The following is a 27086-nucleotide window of genomic DNA, read 5'->3' on the forward strand; positions in this document are numbered from 1 at the left end:
CCCTTTCTTCATTTATTTAGTCACTCAATAGGTTTGTATTAAGCACCTACTATGCATCAGACACTGCCTCCCCCCCGCCCCTGCAGTGGAAAGGAAGCAAAGTTGCTTCCTTTAAAGGACCTCTCCTCTTAGAGTATTTGCTTCATCAAATTTATCCCTCCAAGTAGCGAATAATTGTTCTTTACGGAGAAATATTAGATCTCCAAAATGTCAGCATTAATCTTCATGCCATTGCTGAAGCATCTCCATAGTCACATTAAAATCATTTTCACAGGCAGATAGGTTATAATACCTCAGAGGGAAATGTCTGAAAACAGAAAGGTTGCTCAACACATTGAAAGACAACGAGGTCTAGTCAGGCAAAAGTTCTCTTGATCGAGATTTGCCAAACATGGACAACTTGTTTTGAAAGCATTATAGCATAACCCAAAACTCCTAAAACAAAAGCTACTTGGGATAAAACTTAGTTTTTCTTCAGTGACTCACAACTTCTCAGAATCCTTGTACTTCAAAGTCAATTATTTTAAACAGCAGTTATTAACTGGAACTTCAAAACAATCTCTGTGAGGAGTTGAGCTTTCTTACTGTTAAAATTTCCATTTGTTAAACCCATAAAGGCCAGTTGGTGCCACCTGAGATTTTGAAAATAATCTGAAGCAGGCTGATTTTATTTCAGCTCGTTGGAAATGACTAACAGAGGAACACATGGAAGAATTTCATCTAACGTTAATAGCTGGATCTGTAAGAAACACCCACTGTATGGAAATTAACAAGAATTGTCTATAGTCTTCTGACAAGAAGGATTCTCTTAGAATATATTTGAACTCTATTGAACAGCTCTCACCACCTTAGATCTCCTCTTGGTGTTATTTTTAAGTGTCTCAAACAGAGAAGACTATGAACTTGAACACTTCAACACCTTTACATGATAATTAAGGGGATGTGGCAATCATTGGTCAGGGACCTTAATGGAGTGAATAATAGCAAAGAATGATTCAAAGGTGACTTAAGGACAATTTAAATTCTACAGAAACAATGAAAACTTGGGCTCCAGAATTAAGAAATTCTTAAATCTTACTCCTCAAGTTGTGGAATATAATCTTTTCTTTAAAGATTTATTTATTTATTTGAAAGTCAGAGTTACACAGAGAGAGAAGGAGGGGGAGAGAGAGAGAGTGAGAGGTCTTCTATCTGATGGTTCACTCCGCAATTGGCCGCAATGGCCGGAGCCATGCCGATCCAAAGCCAGGAGCCAGGAGCTTCTTCCTGGTCTCCCACATGGGTGCAGGAGCCCAAGGACTTGGGCCATCTTCTACTGCTTTCCCAGGCCATAGCAGAGAGCTGGATGGGAAGTGGAGCAGCCAGGTCTCGAACCAGCACCCGTATGGATTGCTGGTGCTTCAGGCCAGGGCATTAACCTGCTGTGCCACAACATCATATAATCTTAAACAGGACTGAGAACTACATGCAAGGACCAACAAAATTGTATATTGTTAGAAAACCTATGCAAGCAAAAGAACATTAAAATCACTTTATTATATGAAATTAAATAGCAAATGACCAATCAGGTGTGCACATCTTCTCATGTCAAGCTTCAGCAATCTAATTGATACGGAATTTAAGGCCATATCTTCATTTATTTCCTTTTGGAACTAATGAAAGTCAATTTTGCTTTCACTTTAATAGGATGGTCATAAAATGAACTGTAAGTTTCACAAAGAAAAGAACTTTATTTTGTTCTCTGCTATATCCCACTACCCAGAACAATGTTTTGCAGAGTAGGGCTTGACAGATGTTTACTGAATGAACCAAAAAAAAAAAAGTTTTTAAGTTACTTATTCTAACATACTTGTTGCTACAGGTGCCAAATTCTATTTTTTACTGAAGTTAAATTATATATAACATGCTGACAAGAGTGATTAGTGCCCTGTTACAAGAAGTTTTTTAAAGTTCAGTAAAGTATATTGTTTTCGTCTGTTTTTTTTTTTTTTAAGATTTATTTATTTGTTTGAAAGGCAGAGCTACAGAGAGAGAAAAAGAGGAAGAGACAGAGAGAGAGATCTTCTATCTGCTGGTTCACTCCTCAAATGGCCACAATAGCCAGGGCTGGCCAGCCAAAGGCAGGAGCCAGGAGCTTCTTCCAGGTCTCCCACGTGGGTGCAGGGGCCCAAGCACTTGAACCATCTTTTACTGCTTTCCCCAGAGCACTAGCAGGGAACTAGGAATTAGCAGTGGAGCAGCTGGGACTTGAACCAGCACCCACATGGGATGCCAGTGCTGTGGGCAGAGGCTTTACCTGCTGCACACAGTGCTGGCCTCAGTCTGTTTTCTTTTTGTTGCTATAACAAAATACCTGAAGCTTAATTTGCTCACAGTTTTTGAAGTTCAAAAGCATGGTGCTGAATTCTGGCTGGGTGACATAGTGGATGGCATCACAGCAGGAGCTTGTGTGAGAAAGAAATCACGTAAGACGACAAGAAGCCACAGAGAAGAGAGAAGACCACTCTCATTCTTTTATTTATTTATTTATTTATTTATTTTTATTCGACAGATTAGAGTTACAGACAGTGAGAGAGACAGAGAGAAAGGTCTTCCTTCTGTTGGCTCACTCCCCAAATGGCCGCTGCGGCCAGCACTATGCCAATCCGAAGCCAGGAGCCAGGTGCCTCCTCCTGGCCTCCCATGCGGGTGTAGGACCCAAGCACTTGGGCCATCCTCCACTGCACTCCCGGGCCATAGCAGAGAACTGGCCTGGAAGAGGACCAACTGGGACTAGAACCCGGCGCCCATAGGGGGTGCCGGCACTGCAGGCAGAGGATTAGCCAAATGAGCCATGGCACTGCCCCCTCGCATTCTTTTATAACAACTCACTAGGGTCCCTCTTCTGAGAACTACCTTGATCCCTCCTGGGAACTGCACCCCGCCCCCGGTGACCTAAGGACTTCCCACTAGGCCTCACTTCTTAAAGGTCCCACCACTTCTTAATATAAGCACACTGTGAACCAAGCCTCCAGCACACAAACCCTTGGGGAACACGCTCAAGCTCTAGCCAAGCTGTAGCAATTATCTTCATGCACATCACCAGCATTGTGTGGAACAGGTACTCTATCAGGAAGCTAGAATCAGGAGCGGAGCTGGGACTCAAACCAGACATTCCAACAGGGGATGCTGGTGTCCCAAGCAATGTCTTTAATCACTAGGCCAGATACCACCCCCAACCATTTTCTTTTCTTTTAATCATTATATATTTATTTTAATGTATACTGGGGGAAATCTAGTGCATCAGATCTGTTTTTTGTTTTTTATTTGAAAGGCAGAGTTAGAGAGAGATGGAGAGACAGAGAGACAGGTCTTCCATCCACTAGTTCACTCCCCAAATGGCAGGCAAAATCTGAGAGCCACAAGCTTCTTCGGGGTCTCCCACCAGGTTCATTAGCAGGGAGCTGGGTTGGAAGCGAATCAGCCCGAACTCAGATCAGTGTCCACATGGATTCTGGCATCGAAGGTGACAATTTTCCCTGCTATACCGCAATGCCAGCCCCCACCCCCCCACCCCCCAGATCTGGTGTTCCTTTTTTTTTTTTTTTTTTTTTTTTTTTTTGCTACCAAGTTTATTTAAGATATATATGTAAGAAAAATGAATTAATTTGATTTAAGGAAAAATATTGGTGCTAGCATTGAGGAGCAGTGGATTAAGCTGCAGAGTGGGAGGCCCACATCACATATCAGAGTACCAGTTTGAGTCCCAGCTCCTCTGCTTCCAATATAGCTTCCTACTAATGCACCTGGGAAACAGCAGATGACAACCAAATACTTGGGCCATTGCCACCCATGTGGAAGACCTGGATGGAATTCCTGACTCCTGGCTTCAGGCTGGCCCAGCCCTGGCTTTTGGAAGCACTTGGAATGTGAACTAGTTAATTAAATCGTGAAAGCAGCCATGGATGATATACAAATGAATGAGGTTACTGTGTTCTAATGAAGTTTGGAAAAAAAAAAAAAAAGATGTTAAATAAATGGTGGAGAGAGATATGGTAAAAACCATAATCAGGGTAAATGGATGATTGAAGTTGGGGAAATCCTGGCCTTAGTCCTGCTGGGAGCCGTGGGACTCAGCCAGTACAGAGTTCTCCCAAGGTCTTCCAATGCTTCAGACAGGAGTCTGTCACTTCGACCAGCTAAGTTTACACCCAGTGTAACCACTGTTAACCATCTCAGACCCAACACCTCCTTTCCATAACACCTATTTTATAAAGTCCCCTTTTGGACTTTATATAAAGTCTTCAACAGGAATCCACAGTCTACGTATGGACCTAAGTTCAGAAAAGTCAATATAAGACCCTAGGTTATAAAGCAGACATACAAGAAAAGGAATCTATGACTTAAATAATGCGTTTTCCGTGTGGAAATGCTTGGGCATAACCGTCCTAGAAGACACAGTGACAAGGTCACTTATTGTACTTATGAGCAGAGTCCCTATGACTGTGACAGCTACTAGTACAGGACATAGAGTGTTATGTTGGAAACACAATCAGATGTCACCAGCAGCCTTTCCTGAGATGGAGAACAAGTCCTGGAAGTCTTGTCCAGTCCTCTGGTCCCCACCCTCACCGCACCCCCAACTTGCATTCTTCCCTTAACTTGCATGGTAGGTTGCATTCCTGAAAAGGGAATGTTAAAATTGTGCAAAACTACTTTGCACTCATAAGAACAGAGAAATAGGGGCTGGCGCTGTGGCACAGTGGGTTAACGCCCTGGCCTGAAGCACCGGCATCCCATATGGGCACCAGTTCTAGTCCCGGCTGCTCCTCCTCCTATCTAGCTCTCTGCTATGGCCTGGGATAGCAGTGGAGGATGGCCCAAGTCCTTGGGCCCCTGCACACACATGGGGGACCCAGAAGAAGCTCCTGGCTCCTGGCTTCCGATTGGCGCAGCTCCGGCCATTGCAGCCATCTGGGGAGTAAACCAGTGGATGGAAGACACCTCTCTCTCTCTCTCTCTCTCTCTCTCTGCCTCTCCTCTCTCTGTGTAACTCTGACTTTCAAATAAATAAATATCTTCCCCTCCACAAACTTAAAAAAAAAAAAAAAAGAAACAGGGTAGCTACAAGTTCAGATCATGATAAACAGGGTGATGTGTCACCTCCATGAATACCTGAACAGTCATTGCAAAGTTGAAGGAGATGCAGGATGGCTGTTTGTCGTGTAGAACAGTCCCACACATGTGAGGACATCTCACATGCCAGGCTCCCCTCCACTAAATTCCATTCTGACCCATTCCATCATTTCTGCCACCGTAAAGGTCCCCAAATTTTCCCAAATGCCTCCTAAGGCGGCTTCCCACATTGAACTCATAAACCCCACTGGCATTCTCAGGTTTATTTCTGTCTCCAACCATGTCATTAAGCCTCTTTAGGCTTTTGTATTTATCAGCAGTAAATTTTGAATCTGAAGTGACTTAAATATAAAAGATGAGCTCCATACTTCTAAACTAATATAATACTGCTCTATTTTTTTTCTTCCCCCCCATAACTTCCCTCCCACCCACAACACTCCCCTCATCTACCTCCTCTCCTCTTCCATTCACATCAAGATTAATTTTCAATTATCTTTATATACAGAAGATCAATTTAGCATATATTAAGTAAAGATTTCAACAGTTTGCACCCACACAGAAACACAAAGTGTAAAATACTATTTGAGTACTAGTTATAGCATTAATTAAACACCTAAGAATAATTGTGTATTAATTACAGAGTTCAACCAATAGTTTTAAGTAGAACATAAAAAACACTAAAAAGGTAAAGTATTAAGTTCTTTTTTTTTCTTTCGTGCTCTATTTTATTATCACAGAAGTTTCATAGTTAACATCTTATTAACACTAAAGTTTCTCTTTTGACTTAAAGCAGTATTCTTAAAGTAAATTTTTAGAAAGCTTGATTGCTATTCAGAAAAATATTCCAGAGTTAGGGGCTCTTGAAAGAACCTGATTCAGTATAACTAGAAATATGGCTACTGAAATCAGATACTTTTAAAATTATCCAAACCTCTCAAGGCAGGAAATTTTGACAGCATCACTTTCAAAGCAGATTCTTGGCATAACGTTGAGTGGGCTTTGAGCAAATCATGCTGAGAAATTTGCAACTGCAGTGTTCACTTGACTGCACAAGAAAGAGAGAAAAAAACATAATGAAAACTTTCCAGGGTGAAGGACCTTAAACTTCACTGAACTTCTGAACTTTACACCCTGTTGTGATCCTTCTGACACTTTGAAGAATACTTCTGGATGGTCTCCAGACAGCACACTCCTCACTCTTCATCTCCAACAGCATGAAATCTGTCAGCCCCACCAGGTCACCGGGAGGGCAGGCTGCCACTTGTCATTACTGAGAGGCCACCACTCCAGGACCCCCAAAAGGCTGAGGGGCTTTGCTTTTTACCAAGAGCTAAGACCTGGCCTTTTAAGACTGATTTCCACTCATTCGGGATGCTGGCTTAGCACGTATGTGTGAATCAAATGTGACCTGTCCAAGTTATCAGAGGGATGATTGGACACCCATCCCTTTAATTCCTATCAGAAAACTGATAATCCAAACCCAGTAATGGGGTTCTAGCTGCCAAGATTGGAAGCTTAATACACTGGCCTCAGCTCAAGATAGAAACTGATTTTTTTTTAAATTACTTCTATTACAGGTGACAAAGAAACAGTGTCAGTTAATGAAAGGCATAGGAACTGTATTAAATACCTGTCCCACTTGTTCTAAGTTTTTCACTGAGTTTCTTAACCTTTTGATATTCTGTTTCTTTGCCTATAAACCTGGAGTAATGATAAGTGTTATTAGCTCAGGTTATTTCGTTCTGCAAACTCAGACCCTTAAGCAAAACTACCAGATCAATAAACTTTCCCTAGGAGGTTCACAGTTTCTTTATTCATTGCATTGTGCTAAGTACTAGGGATTAAAAGGTGAACAAGACATAGCCTCTGCCCTCAGATGAGAAAGACAGGTAAACACAGCAATTCTGATAAACATGAGTAACCGCTTTGCTGAGGGAGGGTAGCTGTGAGCGCCCAGCTCCGAACACCAGCCACTTGGGAAGATTTTGTACACAACCACCATCTTTTTGCTCTCTGTCCACCCTACCTTCCAGCTCTCCCCAAAGTTTAAACTCTTCCTTCTGCCCCCACTGTCATCAAAACCTATTCGTCTGGCCCTCTCTACCTAACTGCACACTAGGCTGAAGTGTTCACTGATTCCCTAAACAGTGCTTTCCAGATATTTGCACTCTGACTGGAGCTGTCCTTACACACATCACAAATCTTTTGTGGCGCATGCATTATGTGAGTTCATTTTGATTCTTTTATCCAAACAACTGGCGAGTGGAAGAACCAAGACCTGAACCCCGGTTGAGACCAGGTGCCCTTTCCTTAGAACTGCACTGGTTTCTCCATCTTGCTGTGGTTTGAACGTGTTCCCCAACGTTCACGTGCTGAGAACTTAATTCCCAGTACAACAGTGTCAAAAAGTGGCATCTTTATGAGATGACTTTACATCACGAAGGCGCTGCCCTACTGAATCCATGAACGATGTTATTGCAGGGGGTGGGTGACTTCCCACCAGGGCAGGCTTCTGATCAAAGGATGGATGTGATGAGTGTGCCTCTCTTTTTTGCTCTCTTACACACATTTCTCTTGCCCTCTGACCTTCTGCCATGCATGATCCAGCAGAAATACCCCTGCCAGGTGTGGACCCCTCAGCCGTGTGCTTACCATCCTCTAGAGCTGTTAAGAAATAAATATGTTTTCTTTATGAACTAGCCAGTCCATTACAACAGGAGAAACTGGACTAAGACACATCTCATCACAGTCTGTGGATTCTACGGAGCTACACAGCCCCTCTGGCAAAGACCCCACATGGCGCAGGGGGACTGTGCTGGGGCTCACCTCTGCGGAGCTAGGACAAACACCAGAGTCAATGGCAGGGCTGTCAAGGCACCATAGCTGCTCTGGGAGGCCCGAACCCTGGAAGGACACTACTTAGTTACTCAGCCACACTTCCTGACTGCCACGAGGGCACTGGTGAAAAACGCAGGCTGCCCCCTGGGGCACTGCTTCCAGCTGTTACTGCCACAGAGAAGGAGGGGTGAGTGCCCTCTCTTGACAAGAGGCTGTCTGGGGTAGAGACTTCATCATCCTCATCTTTGTTTTTGCATGCACCCAACATCTTTTTTTTTTTTTGAGATTTATTTTATTTATTTGAAAGGCAGAATTACAGAGAGAGAGAAAGGGAGACAGAGGGAGAGAGAGAGATTTTCCATCTGCTGGTTTATTCCCCAAATGGCCATACTGGCCAGAGACGTGCCCTACCACAGCCAGAAGCTTCTTCCAGGTCTCCCACATGGGTGCAGGGGCCCAAGGACTTGGGCCATCTTCTGCCGCTTTCCTAGACACACTAGCAGGAAGTTGGATTGGAAGTATAGCAGTGGAGGCTTGAACTGGCACTCGTATGGGATGCTGGCATTGCAGGCAGAGGCTCAACTCATTACCCCACAATGCTGGCCCCCACCCAGAATCTGGGACAAATTCAAACCCTCGGTTAATCTTTGGAAAAAGGGCCCCCACTCTGGTGCAGAGAAGGGAAGGGGCCCCCACTCTGGTGCAGAGGGTTATGCCGCTGTCTGCAGTGTCAGCTGCTAACTTCCAACCCAGCTCCCTGCTAATGTGCCTGGGAAAACAGCAGAAAATGGCTCAAGTGCCTGGGCCCCTGCATCCACATGGGAGACCCAGAGGAAGCTCCAGGCTCCTGGCTTCCCTCTGGCCCAGCCTTGGTCATTGTGGCCATCTGGGGAGTGAACCAGCAGATGGAAGATCTCTCTCCTCTCTTTCTCTGTCTCTCCCTCTCTCTATTACTCTGATTTTCAAATAAATCAATAAAATCGTAAAAAGAGAGAGAGAAGGGAAGGTGAGCTATCGAGACCATTCAAGGACTATTCTTTTGGGTCTCTAAGTCCCCCGCTGAATTTACACTGCACCTGTCATGGCACTACTTCCCTTTCTTCAGACTCAGAAATTGCCTTCTTCCTTCTGAGCAGTGCAGTGCAAGTGAGCCAGGATGGGCTATGTGTATAGCAATGGGTGTATAGTGATGGTTTGTGTTTTCCAGTGGAGGAAGCTGGTTTTTAAAGCACTGTGATCTCTATTGTTTCTAGAATAGGAACTTTTTTCTGACCAACAACTCTATCTATGCCTTAATTGAAAGACAATGCAGGACGAGGATCATTACCAGAGAAAATACAGCCTCACACATGGCAACTGTCAAACCCATTTGGGAGTCAGAGGGGGACACCAAAATTCCTTATATTTCTTTTCAGAAGGCCTTTTGCTGGCACAGGGACTACCCCCAGCTGGTGCTTGAGTAGCCCTCTCTTTTGGTCTCCTTTCCTCATTTCCTTCTTACTACTCTGCCTTCTCCCCCTCTCCACACTGCCATACCCTCCGCCTGGAGGCACCATATTGCCTCCAAGAGGCAAGTGAGTCCATCCACAGTGAGGGAGAAAGTGCACATCACCTCCTTGACAGTAGAACACCCATCAGACAAATGAACATTCTCTTGCTCGTATTTTTGACCCCATATTATAATTTCTAGGCTTTTTTATACTAAAACTTGCCTTAGCCATGACAGCTAAAGTAGAAACAATGGCAGTGAAGAAAATAAAAAGCCCGTCCTACTGCCTTCCTCTGGGTAGTTGAGGGTACGCACACTGTCTTGCATGGTCTGTACATACGAGGATCACAGTACCCTCCCAGAGTAGGTACCCACTGGATATCTATTGGGATAGCCTTCCCACAGGGCTAAAGAATAGATAGCCCCTCCACTCCTTGGTGGCTTTTTTGTTCATCGACAACTCCCAAAGAATATTACATATCTATTATATAACCATTCCCAATTAGAGCATTATTTCACATTATAAAGGGAGTTAGAAATGTTAAGAAAATACATAAAAAGAGATGTGTGTTTTCTAGAGGGAAAAAGAAGAGAATGCTCACAGGCCACGTTAAACAGGTAAGATGCTGCTCTGAGACCACAGCGCTCTCAGCGGCTGTCCCTTCAGGTAGGAGTTAGGTGACTTTACGGGTTGGCTGCAAAACAGTTAAATGCGAGGCCTGTGCACATCCTGTCAGAGTTTTATTTTGAGCAGCCTGTTTGCCCAAGTACCTCCCACTCTTTCCCTTCCCGACAAGCTACTGCTCTGCTCTATGTAGGTACACACACACACACACACAGTGTTTCTCTTTTCCAAAGCTGGAGGCTCTAACCAATGTCTGAATTTCTTTGTGTAATAACATAATAATCAAATCACATTAAGTCAGTGTCAGAAAGACATGTGTTTTCAATTTTAAAATCCACAAGTGATTTATTATTCATTTCCTAATAGTCCATTTGTACAGTTAGTGAAACAGGAAAGTTACATACATAAAATCATTCCAGATCTTACCATGAAGTTATTTTCTCGTTGTTTTTCAAGTTGTCTTTCAATATTAGCATTACAATGTTCCTCACTTGGACCTTCCTGTTCCGTGATCCCAATTTTAATCTTCAGCTTTTAAATAGTTTTTGTTTTTAAAAACACTCGTATTTATGAGTTAATATTGAAATACCCTTTTTTTATTTATTTTTTTGCTCTACTTTTTGTTGTGGTAATAATTCATAAGGTGAGATCTACACTCTTTAACAGATTTTTAAGTGCACCATGCAGTCTTGCTAACCATTAGTGTGGAGTTGGATAGCAAATCTCTAGGACATTTTCTTCTTGCATGAATGAAACTCTATACCCATTAAACAGCAGTTTTGTCTTTTCTCTTCCCCCAGCCCTTAGCAACCACCATTCTATCATCTGCTTCTATGCGTTTGGCTACTGTGTTGTATTTTTTAAAGGAAGAACATTGAAATCCCTTGAGTACTAATGCATCCCCATACCCCAGGGAAAACGGAGCCTTGTGTTGTGCTGTGCATGTCCCCTTCTTTTTGCCCTTTGCTGTAAGGAGTGGAGTATGATGAGCAGAGCGCGTCTTCCAGATCAGACAGACCCAGCTTGCAATCCCTGTTCTGCTACTTACCAGTTGGGTGACTTTCGATACAATACTAAATGTTTCCAAACCCATTTCTTTATCTGTAAAATGTACCTGCTAATACCAACTTCACAATACTCACTTCTATGAAAATTAAATGGGACGTCAAGTGTAACCCAGCTTCTTGGTGCTTAGTGGAATAGATCAGGAACTTATGCAAGTGGACTTTGCAGTAATCATCTAAAAAAACTCTTTCTTCTCTCTGATCTGGTTCAATGGGAAAATAAGTAGCTTTCCATGGCCTTGTAATGTCTAAATGGGACCTTGTCCCAGAGTGTCCTACACCTAGAGTTAACAGCTGTCATTATTAAGATGCCACCACAAGTCCAAATAGAGGCCATAAAAGACAAGTCTTGATGCAAATCTCAGATTCTCTGCTGAATTAACACTGTTTATTAACATTTAAAGTGTTATGCTTCAACCACATACAACAGCTCCTTGAATCAATTCATTATGTCAGAGAAGTCACTATGATGAAATATGATTCATGCAGCCTTTGTAACCTATAAAGAAAAATGTATTCATTTACAATGATTTCAGAGATAAAAGCTCCTATCCAGGCTTCTACCAATGGGTAAAGTTTGTACCAATCTACCAGTGTCCTAAAGAGCCACTCTTCGGTCATTCCCAAAACAATCCAACAAATTCGGAAAGGAAGTAGACGTTCAAGTTCTTCTATCCAAGGGATTGCCCTTGGGTTAGATGAATGAATCTTACCTGCTCTGGATAATAAAATCAATTCAACAAGCACATATTAGTAGCTATCATGAGCCAGGTAATTTGTTCCAGGAAGCAGGACTAGAGCTCACACCTTCCTCAGTAATCACCTCATTCCCTTATTCCTTCTCTCAATAAAAATCCATTAAGCCAGACACCATAACAAACAACCTATGGCAACAGGGCTTACAGTAATATGCAGCATCTGCTACTGGGCAAGAGCCCACAGTGACCACCATGCCAACTGCAAAGTGTGAGGCAAACTCACACAAGCATCCGGGTGCATCTGACAAGGAGGTCAGGAGGAAGTACTTGAGGTGGTGCTGAAGGCTCAATGGTATTTCAACAGGTAAAGTTAGTGTTCAGCTGGAAAGGAGTGTGGGCATCCATATAGAAGCAGAAAGCCATGGGGATCCTGGGGCGGGGGGACCTGCAAGAACAGAGAACCGCTTATCTGCAGGGGACTTGCGGGAGATGAAAATGGAACGATAAGTTGGCAGCAAACCTTGGAGGGCCACAAATGCCAGAGTAAATACTATAGACTTAGTTAAGTAGACATTGGGGAGCCATGGGAGAATTTGGAGCAGAGAGCTGACATGGAAGGAGTTGTGCTTGAGGAATAAATCTGTCAGTGGTAGGTGAGATGGATTGCAGGGGGTAACTGGAGGTGATCCGAGGAGAGAAGCAAGCGTGCATTACCGCACACATCTGGAATTTTCGTAGCGAAATCTGACAGGCCAAGCATATATCTCCAGATAAAAGACCACACTTATTTTAAATATATGCCGAGAACCGGGGAGTTAATGTAGCAGTCTTCAACCTCTGGAGACTTAAAATCAACCGAAAGTTTGGTCACCTCAATTTGCTCACCACAAACCATGGCCCTCGAATCTCCTGATTCGCTCAAACATTTCAAACTCCGAGAAGCAAAGGGTTCAATCAAACCACATTGTGCCTGGAGCATATTTCTTCTTCAGGACTAAGAAAATTTGATCTGCTTCTTACTAATTCATTTCAATTTAATTCAGACTACGATTTTAAAAAGTGTTTCTATTACGTAGAGAAGCCCTAAGACCTTATTTTGGAAGACTTTTTCCTTCTTCCAAAAGGAAAGCAATTGTTTTCCAACCATCACTAGAACCCCAGAAGCTATTGTCACAGGTCCATGGGTTCAAACGGGTTTTCTGATAGACAAAACAATAAGCTAAACATAGCTTATTTTGCCCATGCTGTGTGGTTGAGAGTGAGCATTTTGGATCTCTTGAACACTATTTGAACCTGTTGCCTACCACTGTTGAAGGTGTGGACCCAGACAACTGGCAAAGGAATTCATTCCACTGTGTGACTCACAGTAGCCATGCTGGCTTTCTCTTCACTGTCAAGAACATAAAAGAAAAATGACAATTGAAAAAAACTGATAATATTATAAAGCACATCTAGAGAAACGATGTTACCCTGCCTTAAAGAAGCCTTTCCTCTTCCTCCTCCTCCTCCCACTCTGCGGCAGTGTTGAACAAAGCTCTTCTTCGGTGACAGCCATCAAGAAGTCGTGAGTGGTTTACCCACACAGAAGAGCTAATACATTCTATTCAAGACCTGAGTTGCAAGAACTTGAATAACTTCTTAGCTTCTTTAAACTCAAATTGATTTCCCAACTTCAAACTAAATTTTAAGGTGACACTGTGTTTTAGTTTGGCTCGGGTTTCTTTTCTTCTTCTTTCTCTTCTCTTTGTCTTATTTGTGAGCCTCTCCTTTTTGCTCTTGGTGTTACGTTGTGTATTTTCACTTCTTTGCATCTATTATTTTTGAGTCACATTGGATTATTTCACTTTTCTATTAAATACAGCAAGTGTCCTTGATATTAAGGAATCTAATTGGTATTTTTATCTCAAGTAAATTGTTCAAGATTTTTTAAAAAATAATTTTTAATGATTCTTAAAAATATGCCCACACATGTGAAAAAAAATCTCCACACTTGATGTTGCAGACCAAATAATGTATTTTTTGGTATCAGTGTCTGCCTACCATTTTCTAACTGTTGGAACTATACACTGGAAGAAATAAACAAACACAACCATTATGACCGCTGATGACTTCTGAGAAGAAGAGGAGACAGAGTGGTTTGTTTTAAAAGGTTTTTTGGCAACTAGTTCCTTTTATGAATAAATGGAAACTTTAGTGTCTAGAAATGCTAACCTGTGAAAGGAGACTTAAATCTTGAAGTTACTAGAGTCAAGTCTAAATTATGAAATGTGCTAAAAACACACGAAAATGAATCGAAGTGTTTAATATGTTGAAATAAGCACCACTCTCATTCAGAGACTGACATCTTTAGTGCCACATTGAAAAGGCTGGAAGTCCAGACTGGAAGTTCTGAAAATTCATCAATACTGTTTGCTACATACAGCCTCTTTAAGTTTTCTATTTGTTTCTGAAAGTCATCTACTTAAAATTATTTTTGCAGCGTGACTGCAGCTTAGACTAATTGGCTTGCATCTTAAAATCTTCATGTGTGCTTTCAAGAAAATTGGCATCCCGGAAAACTCCAGTAAGTCCCAATTTTGCAAGAATCCTGCCCTAACAGAGTTTTAATAAGAGAGAAAGAGCAGTGCTGAAAATCTGCTACTCATACTTTAGGGCACTTTAATTCAAAATAATAAATTTTTTTCTCCTCTTCTCTAAACCTACATATTTTTAAAAATTGGAATTTTACCCTGATTCAGCCAGGGTTTGGCATTCGCGAACTTAGACTGAAGCACACACATCGGGAGAGGAATTTTCTTCCATCAACACATATTTCACACATATGATTTGCTGAATATTGTGGAAATTCAAAGAAAACTAGCAGGAAGTTGGTCTCCAGGACCTTGTAGCCTAAGAAAGTCAGAGATGTGAATAAGAGCAAACTTTGCCATCATACAGAGCATAGTTGATTGTTAGGATGGACCTCAACAAAAGCAAAGGCAGTGGTGTGTGAACCCGAGACCTAGAACTCCATTTAAAGATTCATTGAGAAAAGGATTTCAAAACCAAACATGTGAGTGTTAGTATCCTGCCTCTGATAAAGTGACTTATTATTCAAGAAAATTATTTGATGTTGATGTTCTTGTAAATTGAGGGAATTTATTCAAATTAAACCAACAAATGTTTTATTGCATTCCCATTATGTGTAAAATTATGCACTAGATACTAAGGGCTACAAAGTTTTCATAAGATGGTTTCTGATCTCCAGGTGTATTCAGCCATTTACACCAATAACTCTATGGTACAAGACAGATTAAACATTTCATAAGAGAAGCTAACCAGTGCTTATGGATATTTGCTAACCCAGCAAGGAAATTCATTATAATTATGACCATGATCATGATCAGAGTACAGCATTTGCTAATAACACATTATCTAAGAAGGTCAGCTGGACTCCAGTTTATGTTTAGGTTTGTTTGTGGCCAGTTCTGCCCACTTCAGCACAAAAGCTGGCTTTGTTTTCAGTAGCACCTGACTTACTTCTGTACAGTTTCGAACGGTTCAAATTCTGGAAACAGTTGATATGGAGTTTGTTTAGGGAACCAGGTCTATAGCTCGCAGAAGCAAGCTCATCACATGGGTAGATTTATTTTTTTTTTAATCTCACATTCTTTATTCTAGGCTTAAATCCTCTCCTAATACCAAAATGTATCAGCCCCTATAAAGAGAATATGCTGTAGAGAAGGTACTCAAAAATGAAAATAATTTTTATTGACATTTTTTGCATTTAAACCAACCCCTACTTGTAAAAATTTTTTAAGTACCATACCAGCATTGCCAATACAAACTTCACATCCTAACTTTAGTGCTCAGGTAATGTAAAAAAAAAAGTGTTAATATGTACATATTTGTGATATTCATAAATGAATAAGTGAACAGAAAATGAATTTCACAGCTAGAGTTGATTCTTACACAGATCAGGCTGTGAAATCTACTGGAGCACCTTTGTATAACTATTCCAAATGAAAATTTGGGGGGCATAAAACAATAAAAACCAAACAAAAATGTACTAGTGAATGTCTTTAAATAATGATTTTTAATAATATAAATGTCTTAAATAAGTCTAGAACTTCATGACTATGCACATTGTTAGGATTCCCTCCATTTTCATAAGATGAATTTAGCTAACCTATCTGTAGACTCTTATATTGTGAAATATAATCTGTGTGATTTCATGTGAAAGACAAACAACCTTATAGGCTACACTCATTAACCTACAGACAACCATAGAAAGTATACAAAGATTATTAGCTAACTACATTTTATTTTATTTTTGAAGATCTATTTATTTGGAAGACTGAGTTAAAGAGAGAAGGAGAAGGACGGGGGGGGGGAGAGGAAGAGAGAGAGAAAAAGAGAGAGAGAGAGAGAGATCTTTCATCTGCTGGTTCACTCCCCAAAATGTCCACAACAGGTGAGGCTGGGCCAGGCCGAAGTCAGGAGCCTGGAACTCCGTTTGGGTCTCAGTGGGTGGCAGGGGCCCAAATACATGGGCCATCTTCTGCTGGCCATGCATTAGTAGAGAAGAACTGGATTAGAAGTGGAACAGCTGGGACTCAAACTGGTGCTCTTCTGGGAAGCGCCTCCATCACAGGCAGCAGCTTGATCCACTGCACCACAGGGCCAGCCCCTATTTCATTTCTTTGTTATCTGAGCCTATGCTCCCAAAATGGAAGACAAGTCAGGACTAGGGTGAAGAGAGTGAGGCTTGGACCTCAGGCTCAACATGTTTAAAGGTATCAAATAACTGAGTAACCAAGACATATCATAAATTAATGTAATTGTTTTTCAAAATCAAAATTAAGACCAAAATGTCAAAAATTTAAATAAAGAACAAAAGATGTGTGTATTCTGTCAAGTTGGTGGACTATTTTCTGCTTAACTACAGGGTGAAAATAAGTGATGGCCAAGAGAATCATGCTGTTTTCTTCATTGGCTTAAAGTTAAAAATGAATCAAAACTTACTACTTCCAGCTCATAGTATCATTAGTTCAGGAATATTTTAGACAAAGTTGTAAGATCAGTGAATGGTAACCATTACTTCCTGTCACCTGCATTTGCCATATGTAACTTAATTGAAATGTCATTATCTTAACTATGGATCTGCTTAAAGTATCATACTACTTGGAAAGCTAAATGGAAGTTTAAAAAGAAATAATCTGTAATTCCAATTTGCTATGTTTGCAGCATATTTCCGTCATCCAGGGTTATCTTGTTTGCTTCTGATTCTATTATGTAAATACAAGCGTACTGGCACCCATAAGGCAATTTCCTTTCAGTGTTTTAAATCGGAGAACTTTCATGAATATTCAAAAAGAAATAGATCCTCACATGGACATTTCCTTTTAGATTTACCTTGTATATAATGCAGGAATAATTCATTTCACTTTTTTATTGAAGCCGTTTCAAATTTTTCTCTTCTAATTTTTTTAAACTTTTTATTATAAAATAACTTCAAATTTGTGGAAAATTTGCAAAAATAGAACATACATATACTCTGTCACCATATGTTCCAACTGCTACATTTTACAATATTTGCCTTACTGCTGTGTTTCTTTTTCTTAATCACTTAAGAATTTTTTGCGTACAACATGCCCCTTCATCTCTAAATAGCTCAGTGTTCTAAGAACAAGGACATTCTTTTGTGTGACCACAGTTCAATTATCAAATTCAAGAAATTTATAGATATAATATTATCTCAAATGTAAGTCCATACTCAGATTTCACAAACTGTCCTAATAATGTTATTTACAGAAAGTTGAATCTGACCCAGGATCCAACTCCGAATCCTATGTTGCATTTAGGGTACTATCTCTGGTATTCATTATTATGAAATAACACCTGGCTCTATCTTTGTCTTTTGTGACATTGACATTTTTCTAGGAGTACAGGCTGATTGTCTTTCTCGTGTTTCCTCTTTATTGGTGTCAGATGTACATGTGGGACAGGAAGACTCCATGTGCAATGTGGTATCCTCAGTATATTACATTAGAAGTGCTTGATGTTTCTTTCTTCTGTTATTAGTGATGTTGACTTTGATTACTTAGTGAAACAAGGTGCCCCAGCTATAAATTTCTCCACTAAAAAACTACCCATTTCCCTGTCTCCGACTAATAATTCCTCTGTGGGGAGATGCTTTAATAATATGCAATCTCCTTATGCTTTTTAGACTTTAATTCAGTAATGTTAGTAACCATCAGCGGTCTTGGCCTGAATCAGTTTTTACGATGCTGGCCACAAAATGTCAGTTTTCCAACTCTATTCTTTTTTCTACATTTATTGCTTTGCACACTGCAAGGGAGAGCTTTCTTTTCCCTTATTCTCCTTATTCTCCTTATTCTCTACTTGCTTATCAACACTGTCTCATTGGTTCTTATTTCAGGCAATGATTTATATAATCTATCCTTCCATTATTCATTTTGAGGCTCAAATTTTCCCATGTTTGCTCAGAGGGACTCCTGAAAATTATTTCTTCTGTTATTTTTAAGTGACCACATCCTATTTCAAGCTCTCCCTTATCTTCTGGCATAACAAGATGTCACAGCTCATCTGGTCCATTTCCTGTCCTGGTTTTAGAATTGCCCATTTCACCAGGCAATCTGGTTCCTTTTAGCACGAACGAGTATTTAGAAAATGAAAACTGGGTGTTAGATGTTCTCATTGCTGCCAGGGTGTTGTTGCTGCACTTTGAATTTATAGTGCATTTCCAACTCTGTCTACATTGTACCTGACCCATTAGCAGCATTTGGTCCTGATGAGCATACTTTCCTTCTTGCACCATCTTCAGTAGACCTCCAGGAAATGATGCTGTCTTGGTTTTCCTCCAGCCTCAGGAGATACTCTTTTCTTGGTCTCTTTTAACTTCCTCTACTCTTCTCTGTTCCATTCTAAAGTTGAAGGCCTCCAGAACTCAGGCTTGTCTGTCTCATTTGCATCTACAATTACTCCATAGGTATCCTCATCTGACAATTCTCAGATTTCTATCTAGCCCAGTCTTCTCCCTCAAGCTCTGGGTTTTATATCCCCTTATTTTTCCCTTGACATCTTTGCCTGGAGTTCCCATCAACACCCAATGTTGCATATACACATTGAACTACTCCAGACCTGGTCCACCTGCAGCCTTTCCCATCTCAGGTGATGGAGGCTTCATTCTCCCAGAAACTTGGAGCTATCCAAAATATATTTAGAAGCCCAACATAACTCTTCCCTCCACTGCTATTCCCATGATTTGAGCAGCCATCACCGTGCCTGGGTTATTGCAATAGTCTTTCAGCAGGTCCCACTGTATCAAACAGAAGCCACATTGCTTCAAACAGAAGCCACACTGAGCATCCTTTACATGTAAGCGTGCTCGATTCACTCTTCCGTTCAAAACTCTGCAGGGCTTGCCATGTCACTTTGAGTAAAGCCCAAGACCTTACAGTGGCCTACCTGCCACAGCCCTGTACGTTTGCAATGCCACTTTGCTGTAAGACCTCATCTCTCACACTCCCCTTTCTTCTTCTCCCCTCTACAATGAACTTACTCTGCTCAATCCATAAGCCAGCACCCCAGGCTTCTTTCAACTCTTGATAGTTATTCAAATCAGTCCCTCTGGACAGAAGATATTTCCCTAGGTATCTGCTATGCCAACTCCCTCATTTCCTTAAAGTTTTGACCAAATTATATGCACTCATGAGGCCAATGCTGACTCCCCCCAACCTAGAACTCCTGAAAACCTGTTCTTTGCTTGCCTTTTTCCCTTCACTACTTTTATCACCTTTTTTTTTAAGAAAATGTATTTTTAAGACTTATTTATTTATTTGAAAGGCAAATAAACATTTATTTATTTGAAAGGCAAAACAGAGATAGAGCAAGTGAGAGGTCTTCCATTCACTGGTTCACTCCCCAGATGGCCACAGCAGCCAGTGCGGGGCCGATCTGAAGCCAGGAGCCACAAGCTTCTTCCAGATCTCCTACATGGGTACAGGGCCTAAGCACTTGAACCATCCTCTGGTGCTTTCCCAGGTGCATTAGCAGGAAGTGGAATTGGAAGTGGAGCAGACAGGACTCAAACCCATGCCTACATGGGATGCCTGGGCCACTGGCAGAGGCTTAACCCACTATGACACAATGCCTGCACCACCTTTATCACTCTTTAGTACATTGCGTAATTTACTCATTTTTGTATGGATTGTTCATTGTCAATCTCTCTGCTGGAATGTAAGTTCCATGAGGGCGGGGAGCTGGGCTTTGCTTGCTGAAGTATGTAGAACTACAACATCTAGAACAGTGCCTATCCAGGGTAGTCACTCAATTTCTTTGATGAATTAATGAGCCACTTTATACTATACTTTGGTTTAATAAACTAATGGAAATAGGTGCAAACCCACCAGTAAAATGACATACAGCATTTTTAGCCTTGAAGTGCTCCTGAACATAATATCAGCTGTACTCTGTTTATCTCTGCAGATACTCGTGAACTCCTGATCCATTTTAAAATAAAACTAGTCTTAATCAGGTCGAGTTTCCAGAGAACAGTAGGTTTTGCCAGCCCTGAATTATGCCTTTGCATATATAATACAGCCTAAGTCATCTCTGATTCTGGTCATTCACTGCCAGCAGAGAGTGCCAACTGTTTCCAGCTTCTGGCATGCATTGTGACTTTGAGTTTCATAGAGGGAAAGGGGAGATGGGAGAAGGTACGACAGAAACCAAAATTACTTTGCATATGAGCTGTTGGTTTTCCTACTAGACTGTTAAATTGACAGCAGATGTCACTCACTTGGCCCTAGAGTGAGTCATAGAATTTCAGCCGAGATACGACATACCTTGACAGACATCCAGATAAGGTGCTTGGGGTATTTCTGGACAATCACCGCAATGTCAGGAGTCATCTTTTAAAAGGTACATGTGACATAAGCATTGAAATCTCTCTCTTGACAAGGTGAAGCTTTATGGCTACCAGCACAAGAGGGTGCACTCCATTAGAAAGCAAACATCTACTCTGCTGGATCACTTTTGTGCTAAGATGATCTCTTCCTTCACCAGTGATGTGTCCGGGACATTAGGAAACCTTCTCAGATTTAAACTGGTATTTTCACAACTCCTCTATCCAAGTGGAATTCATCAGACTAGAGACAGAGCAGGAAGATTACTTGATCTAAATTTTGGAGTCTCAGTTCTAATATAGCAGAAAAAAAGCATAACCACTCCTTCCAAGTGCAGACTGAAGTGTGTGAGTTTCACTTTCTAAGGGTATCAGCATCGTTAACCAGAAAATGAAGTTTTAAATTCAGAAGCTCATGCCTTCCAAAATTATACTCGGAAGTATCTTGAAATTTTATAAATGTAATGTATAAGAAATAAAATTTATAGTCTAGAATAACTTCAAATACAGAGCTAAATAGACCACACTTAAGAAAGTATTGAAAGCATCTTTTAAATTTCTCTGTTTTTAATACATCATATTTCTACATAGAGGAAAAATAGGCTCTCTTACATATATAAAATCCTGAATTTGATTACTTTCCACAGATACAACACACTCAGGGGAAATTGGCACCAAGAAAAAGGTGAAAAGACTGTTAAGCTTTCAAAGATACTTCCATGCATCAAGGCTGCTTCGTGGAATTATACCACAAGCACCTCTCCACCTTCTGGATGAAGACTACCTGGGACAAGCAAGGGTAAGCCACTTCCCTCGGTCTCCCTACAGCAGGCCACGATGAGAACATGAGCTTCAGTGGATACATCAGGGTTGAGTCTTGCTCTTCCACGAGGAGATCTGTGACTCTGAGCCAACCAGTTAGTCAACACATCTGAACTTTTATCCTCAAATACAAAATGAAGCTAATAGAAATACCCACCTATTAGGGACAGCACAAGGGGGATGAAACAAAGCCAGTTTACAAACTGAATGTATTCATGCCTAGCACGTCTAGCTATTTTCATTTTTATCAATGTGCCCAAAATTTGCACAACACTTAAAAAAAGCAAAAATTTGGACTTTAGATTACTAATGAGGGAATAACTAAAAGTTTTCATCCAATTATCTTGTTGTAATACACTGAAATAACCCAATGATTATCAACACAAATCCTCTTTCATGTTAGTATAGTGCATTATCTTTTTTGTCATTTTAATTTATTCAAATAATTTTTAAAGATTTATTTTATTTATTTGAAAGGCAGAGTGACAGAGAAAGAGGGAGACACACACATACACATAAAGAGAGAGAGAGAGAGAGAGAGAGAGAGAGAAAGAGAGAGAGAGAGAGATCTTCCATCTACTACTCATTCCCCAAATGGCTGCAACAGCCAGGACTGGGCCACGGTGAAGCCAGGGGCAAGGAACTCCATCTGGGTCTCCCATGTGGGTGACTGGGGCCCAAGAACTTGGGCCACCTTCTGATGCTTTCCCAGGTGCATTAGCAGGGAGCTGGATCACAAATGTAGCAACCAGGATTCAAATAGGTGCTCTGATATAAGATGCCCGTGTCCCAGGTGGCAGTTTAACCCACTACACCACAATGCCAGCCACCATTCAAATAATTTTAATAACAATTACAATTATTTTTGCAATAAATTGATCTGACTCAGGGTAGAAATTATTGTGTGACATCTACACAAAGTTTTCAGATCACTTCTAACCTAGACTGCCAAAGGCATTTAAATTTCCAGATTAAACTGCCCAATTGAAGCAGAAGGGAAAGGCAGTATTTTATAGCCAATGCTAAGTAATATTGTGGTCTCTACTTAGTATTAAGAAATACATGTGGCACTAGTAAAATATACCAGGGAGAAATGGGCAGCAGATAAACTGTACTTGGTTGTAAATTCTGAAGTAACCTGAATGAGCGAGTTGCTCAGTCTTCTTTGCAGTCTTTGAAATTTTGGTCTCACAAATCCCCACTACTCATCTTTTGTAAAAAATATACTGAAAAAGTCCTGTAGTACAATTTGCTATGTAAAAATGTAATTGGGTATCAGGAATTTATATCAGGAAAAGTGTTTAGTTGCTGCAATAACAGTTGGGTACTTCTGTAATGTGATTTCTAAAGACCATTAAAGCTTTTATATCTTGAGGGGGAAAAAATGAGCAGCAGGTACCATCAGTATCAATTCCCAACAGCAGGTCTACAAGAGGGCAAAAAAAGGCCCTCCTTCTAACACCTGCAGGGTGTCAGCCTGGGAGAATGTTTGTTTATTGAGAGGAAAGCATAGTCTTGCTCTCCCAGCACTGGAGCATCAAGGACAAAGCACTCTTAGTGCTTTCTCTCCTCCAAGCAGCCCCATCTCAGGAAAGGGGGTGTTGAGATGCTAACAGAAAGAACAGTCTGGGTATCAGAGGTCAGGTCCTGTGTCTGCCTTTGGTAGCATGCGATTGGGTCAGCAGCTCACTCAACCTAGACTTCAACAGTTACCTGTTAACCCTTCACTTTTCTGATGCATTGTGAAGGTCTTTGTGTGTGACGCCTAGATATCTGGATTTTAGCATAAGACAGAGGGAAGCCCAGGGTGACACGACTTAGTGAGCCTGAACTCAACTTGAGTCACTGACTCTGAGAAGAGGGGCCGTGTGAGGACCGGTAGTGAGAATAGAATCGACAACTACAACTTTGCATCTAAACTCAGGCCAGTGCCATCTAATCCTAGCATGAAGCATTTTACAAAAGAAAGATACATCAGTAAGCCTGCATTGGACAGGGGGGTCTTTAAATTGTCTAATATCTTCAATAACTCATCCATCAGTTTCTTACAGTGGTTAATTTCCCATTCAGCCCACACAAAGCAGAGTAATATGCTCAACAATCATTTTCATTTCATTTCTTTAAATGTGTTGTAAATCTTCTCCCTTAAAGGTATAGTGGTTTGGAATGCAGTCTTTACTGAACTGCAGCTTAACTAAACGAAACTGACATGTGCTGCTGATTCTTATCCACTGTTCTAAGCACTTTAGATGTATTTCCTTATTTACTTCTTCCAGCAACCCTCTGAAGTAGATAATACTATCAGTCACATTTTTCAAATTAAGAAACGGAGACCCAGAGAAATTAAGGAATTTGCCCAGGGTCCCGCAGCTGGGAAGAGATGTGGCTATCATTAGATTAGGTGGTTTAACTCTGGAACCCGCTCTTGAATACTGTTGTTAGTGAGTGGAGTAACATTTGCTTGATTACAGCGAGTTGTACATGGAGTAGTTTGCTGCTATTCTCTGCTTTCTAATTGTTTAATTCACTATGTCGCAGAGTAAATGTTTGTGTCTCCTGTGTGATTCATTTGAGTGCTGTTTTGTGTTTGCCTTTTCAGCATATGCTCTCCAAAGTGGGAATGTGGGACTTTGACATTTTCTTATTTGATCGCTTGACAAATGGTAAGTTACCCCAAAGAATTCTCACGGAAATACACACCGTAGAGTGGGATTAATTTCATGAAAAGCGAAATGCATTTTTGGATACTGTTATTCTCCTTGCCTTCTTTATCTGGTCGAATAAGTCTGACACCACACAAGAAGGAGCAGGGTCTATGGGGAAAACTAATTCCAATGAAGAATAAGGACTGAATTCAGCCTTAGCATCTTAAGACAATATTCTTCTGACCTTGATGATCCCAAAGGAATTTGGAAACCAGAGATCAGATTCTGTCCTTACAGAATACTTTGGCCATATCCATAAGTAGGAAGTTCCCTGTTAGTCGATAAAAGCTGGAAACACTAAAGCACTCTGATCAGTCTTGTCTCCTGCAGTGCAGGGGGCTTGTGCAGTTTTATTAAGTGAGCTAAGTGCACCCCTTTGCAGGTAGTACTCAAATATGTTTGGTGCCATCAGAAGAATATGACTCCTAAGGAGAAACTTGGCTTCGGCTGAAGGAAAAAATAAACACTCTCATTGGTTTCACCTTTTAAATTTGTGTGCCTATAAAAGCCTTCCTTAAGGAAATAATAAAATTCTATTATATTTCCATCTTCCCATTAAATAAATGCTGATAAGTTTAGGAAGCCAAAGGCTGACATCACCAGTATTGCTGCCCTTGGTGTGTCCTGTCATCTACCAGACGTGTGCTTTTAAGTCATTATGGATGGTTTTCTCGCTATTCTGTTATTTGGCAAACAATACGCCATTAAGGTTACAACCTACGAGCATGAAATGGAGTTTTACATTGTGGAAAGCTACCCAGGCCATATCAGAAAGGGTCCCATAAGCTGGTATTTCACTTTGCTTAGTTTAACTGAGAAATGGGTCCTGATAAATGAAATTAACTCTAAACAAAAAGAACCCATTAATTGGCATTTGTTTCTTTTTAGAAGAGTATAATCATGACTTCCCTAAAAATAGGAAATGAACATATTCCAAGGATTTTACTTTATTAATTAGAGATTCAGTAACATTCTACAATGAGCGCAAAGGAGAATTAAAAGACTCACACACAGCAAGGAATGCTGGGATGAATTTATAAATAACTACAAAACTGGGAGGGGAAAGTCAACTGTATAGCCACCTGATTTCATTTCCAAGTCTGTGGACAAGAATCATGTGCAGTGCTATCAACTGTCTCAACTTAGAGAGCTGTGGAAACAGCTCAATGACAATCACATTTGCAGAGACCCATGGAATCATGTACCCTAGAAGACTATGCTTAGAAAACACCACCCAGTCACCTTAGTCCATTCTGAAGTCCTAAACTCTGTAATAATACTTCTAAAATTCAAAATCATTATTCTTAAATAAACAGTATTTCTTGAATGTTTGCAAGTTATTATAGCTTCAATTTTATTTCTGTGCTGCCTTTGAGTTTTAAAATATCTATAGTCACATCTTCACTTGGGTGATTTTCCATAGAAAGAATAGGTGGTGACTATTGAACAAGATGGTTAAGCAAGTTGGATACAGCTGTCAATGTAAGAGTCAATAGGAAGTGATTTAAGCATATTTCAAGTGAACATTAACTGTCTTTTAAAAGTACACATACAGCTACACACACATATTCCTGACACTTTAGTAGGCAAATTCACTCTCCTTTTTTTAAGATTTATTTATTTATTTATTTATTTATTTATTTATTTGAAAGGCAGAGTTACAAAGAGACAGAGAGGGAGAGACAGAAAGAGAGATCTTCCATCTGCTGTTCACTCCCCCAAATGTCCACAACAGCCAGGGCTAAGCCAGGCTGAAGCCAGGAGCCAGGAGTTTCTTCCAGGTCTCCCACGTGGGTGGGACCCAAGCACTTACGCCATACTCCTCTGTTTTCCCAGGCACATTAGCAGGAAGCTGGGTCAGAAATGGAACAGTCTCAACCCAGTGCCCAAATGGAATGCTGGCATCGCAGGCTGCAGCTTTATCCACTCCCCGACAACGCCAGTCCTTACTCCTACTGTTAGTGTTTTCTTTGTCTATAGCATAGGAAGAAGATCTGAGATAGTTTTATCTGTACAAATGGAAAATACCTAGGCCTGGATCATAGTCATATAACATCCATCCTTGAATAATTTCAAATCTAAAAGGAGAAAAATTATTCCATTAGCGAAATCTCAGTTCAGAGACTTTGGATCTTATTGTCAATTTTGTTATTTTGGTGATGATAAAAATGAGTTAAAATAGGATACTCTTTTCCTACAGGAAACAGCCTGGTAACACTACTGTGCCACCTCTTCAATACCCATGGACTCATTCACCATTTCAAGTTAGACATGGTAACCTTACACAGGTTTTTAGGTAAGTCCTTTTTTCCATATGCCTAACCCTACTTCTGTGAAGAATGGCAGCATATACCACTTTTTAATATGAAATGACAAGAACCATAGCATGATGGATAAAGGCATCAAATTAACTTTAAATGATCTAATCTTCATTTTTTAAAATATGGCTTACCCATTTTAAATGATTAAAATATTCCTTATTTGATCAAGTACATCTTCAATAGGTTAAGGCTATATAAAGAAAACTATCATATATATGGATAGCATACATAGATATCAATAATGATACTCAGAAAGAATAGGTGGTGACTATTAAACAAGATGGTTAAGCAAGTTGGATATAGCTGTCAATGTAAGAGTCAATTGGAAGTGATTTAAGCCGTATTTCAAATGAACATTAACAGGCTAATCCTCCGCTTTGCGGCGCCGGCACACCGGGTTCTAGTCCCGGTTGGGGTGCCGGATTCTATCCCGGTGGCCCCTCTTCCAGGCCAGCTCTCTGCTATGGCCCGGGAAGGCAGTGGAGGATGGCCCAAGTGCTT

At 40.7% G+C, this 27086-nt stretch overlaps 1 protein-coding gene across 3 annotated transcripts in view; it reads left to right on the forward strand.

Moving 5' to 3' along the window:
• Positions 1-27086, forward strand: part of PDE7B (phosphodiesterase 7B) — a 361854-nt gene that overhangs the window by 292986 nt on the left and 41782 nt on the right. For all 3 annotated transcript variants that reach the window (XM_062186807.1, XM_062186808.1, XM_062186809.1), the window contains 3 exons: positions 21385-21536; positions 24159-24222; positions 26465-26560. In XM_062186807.1, coding sequence (XP_062042791.1) covers positions 21385-21536; positions 24159-24222; positions 26465-26560 — 312 coding nt within the window. The remainder of the gene's footprint in view (positions 1-21384; positions 21537-24158; positions 24223-26464; positions 26561-27086) is intronic.

The sequence above is a fragment of the Lepus europaeus genome, chromosome 3 (genome assembly GCF_033115175.1).
Source record: "Lepus europaeus isolate LE1 chromosome 3, mLepTim1.pri, whole genome shotgun sequence".
NCBI lineage: Eukaryota > Metazoa > Chordata > Mammalia > Lagomorpha > Leporidae > Lepus > Lepus europaeus.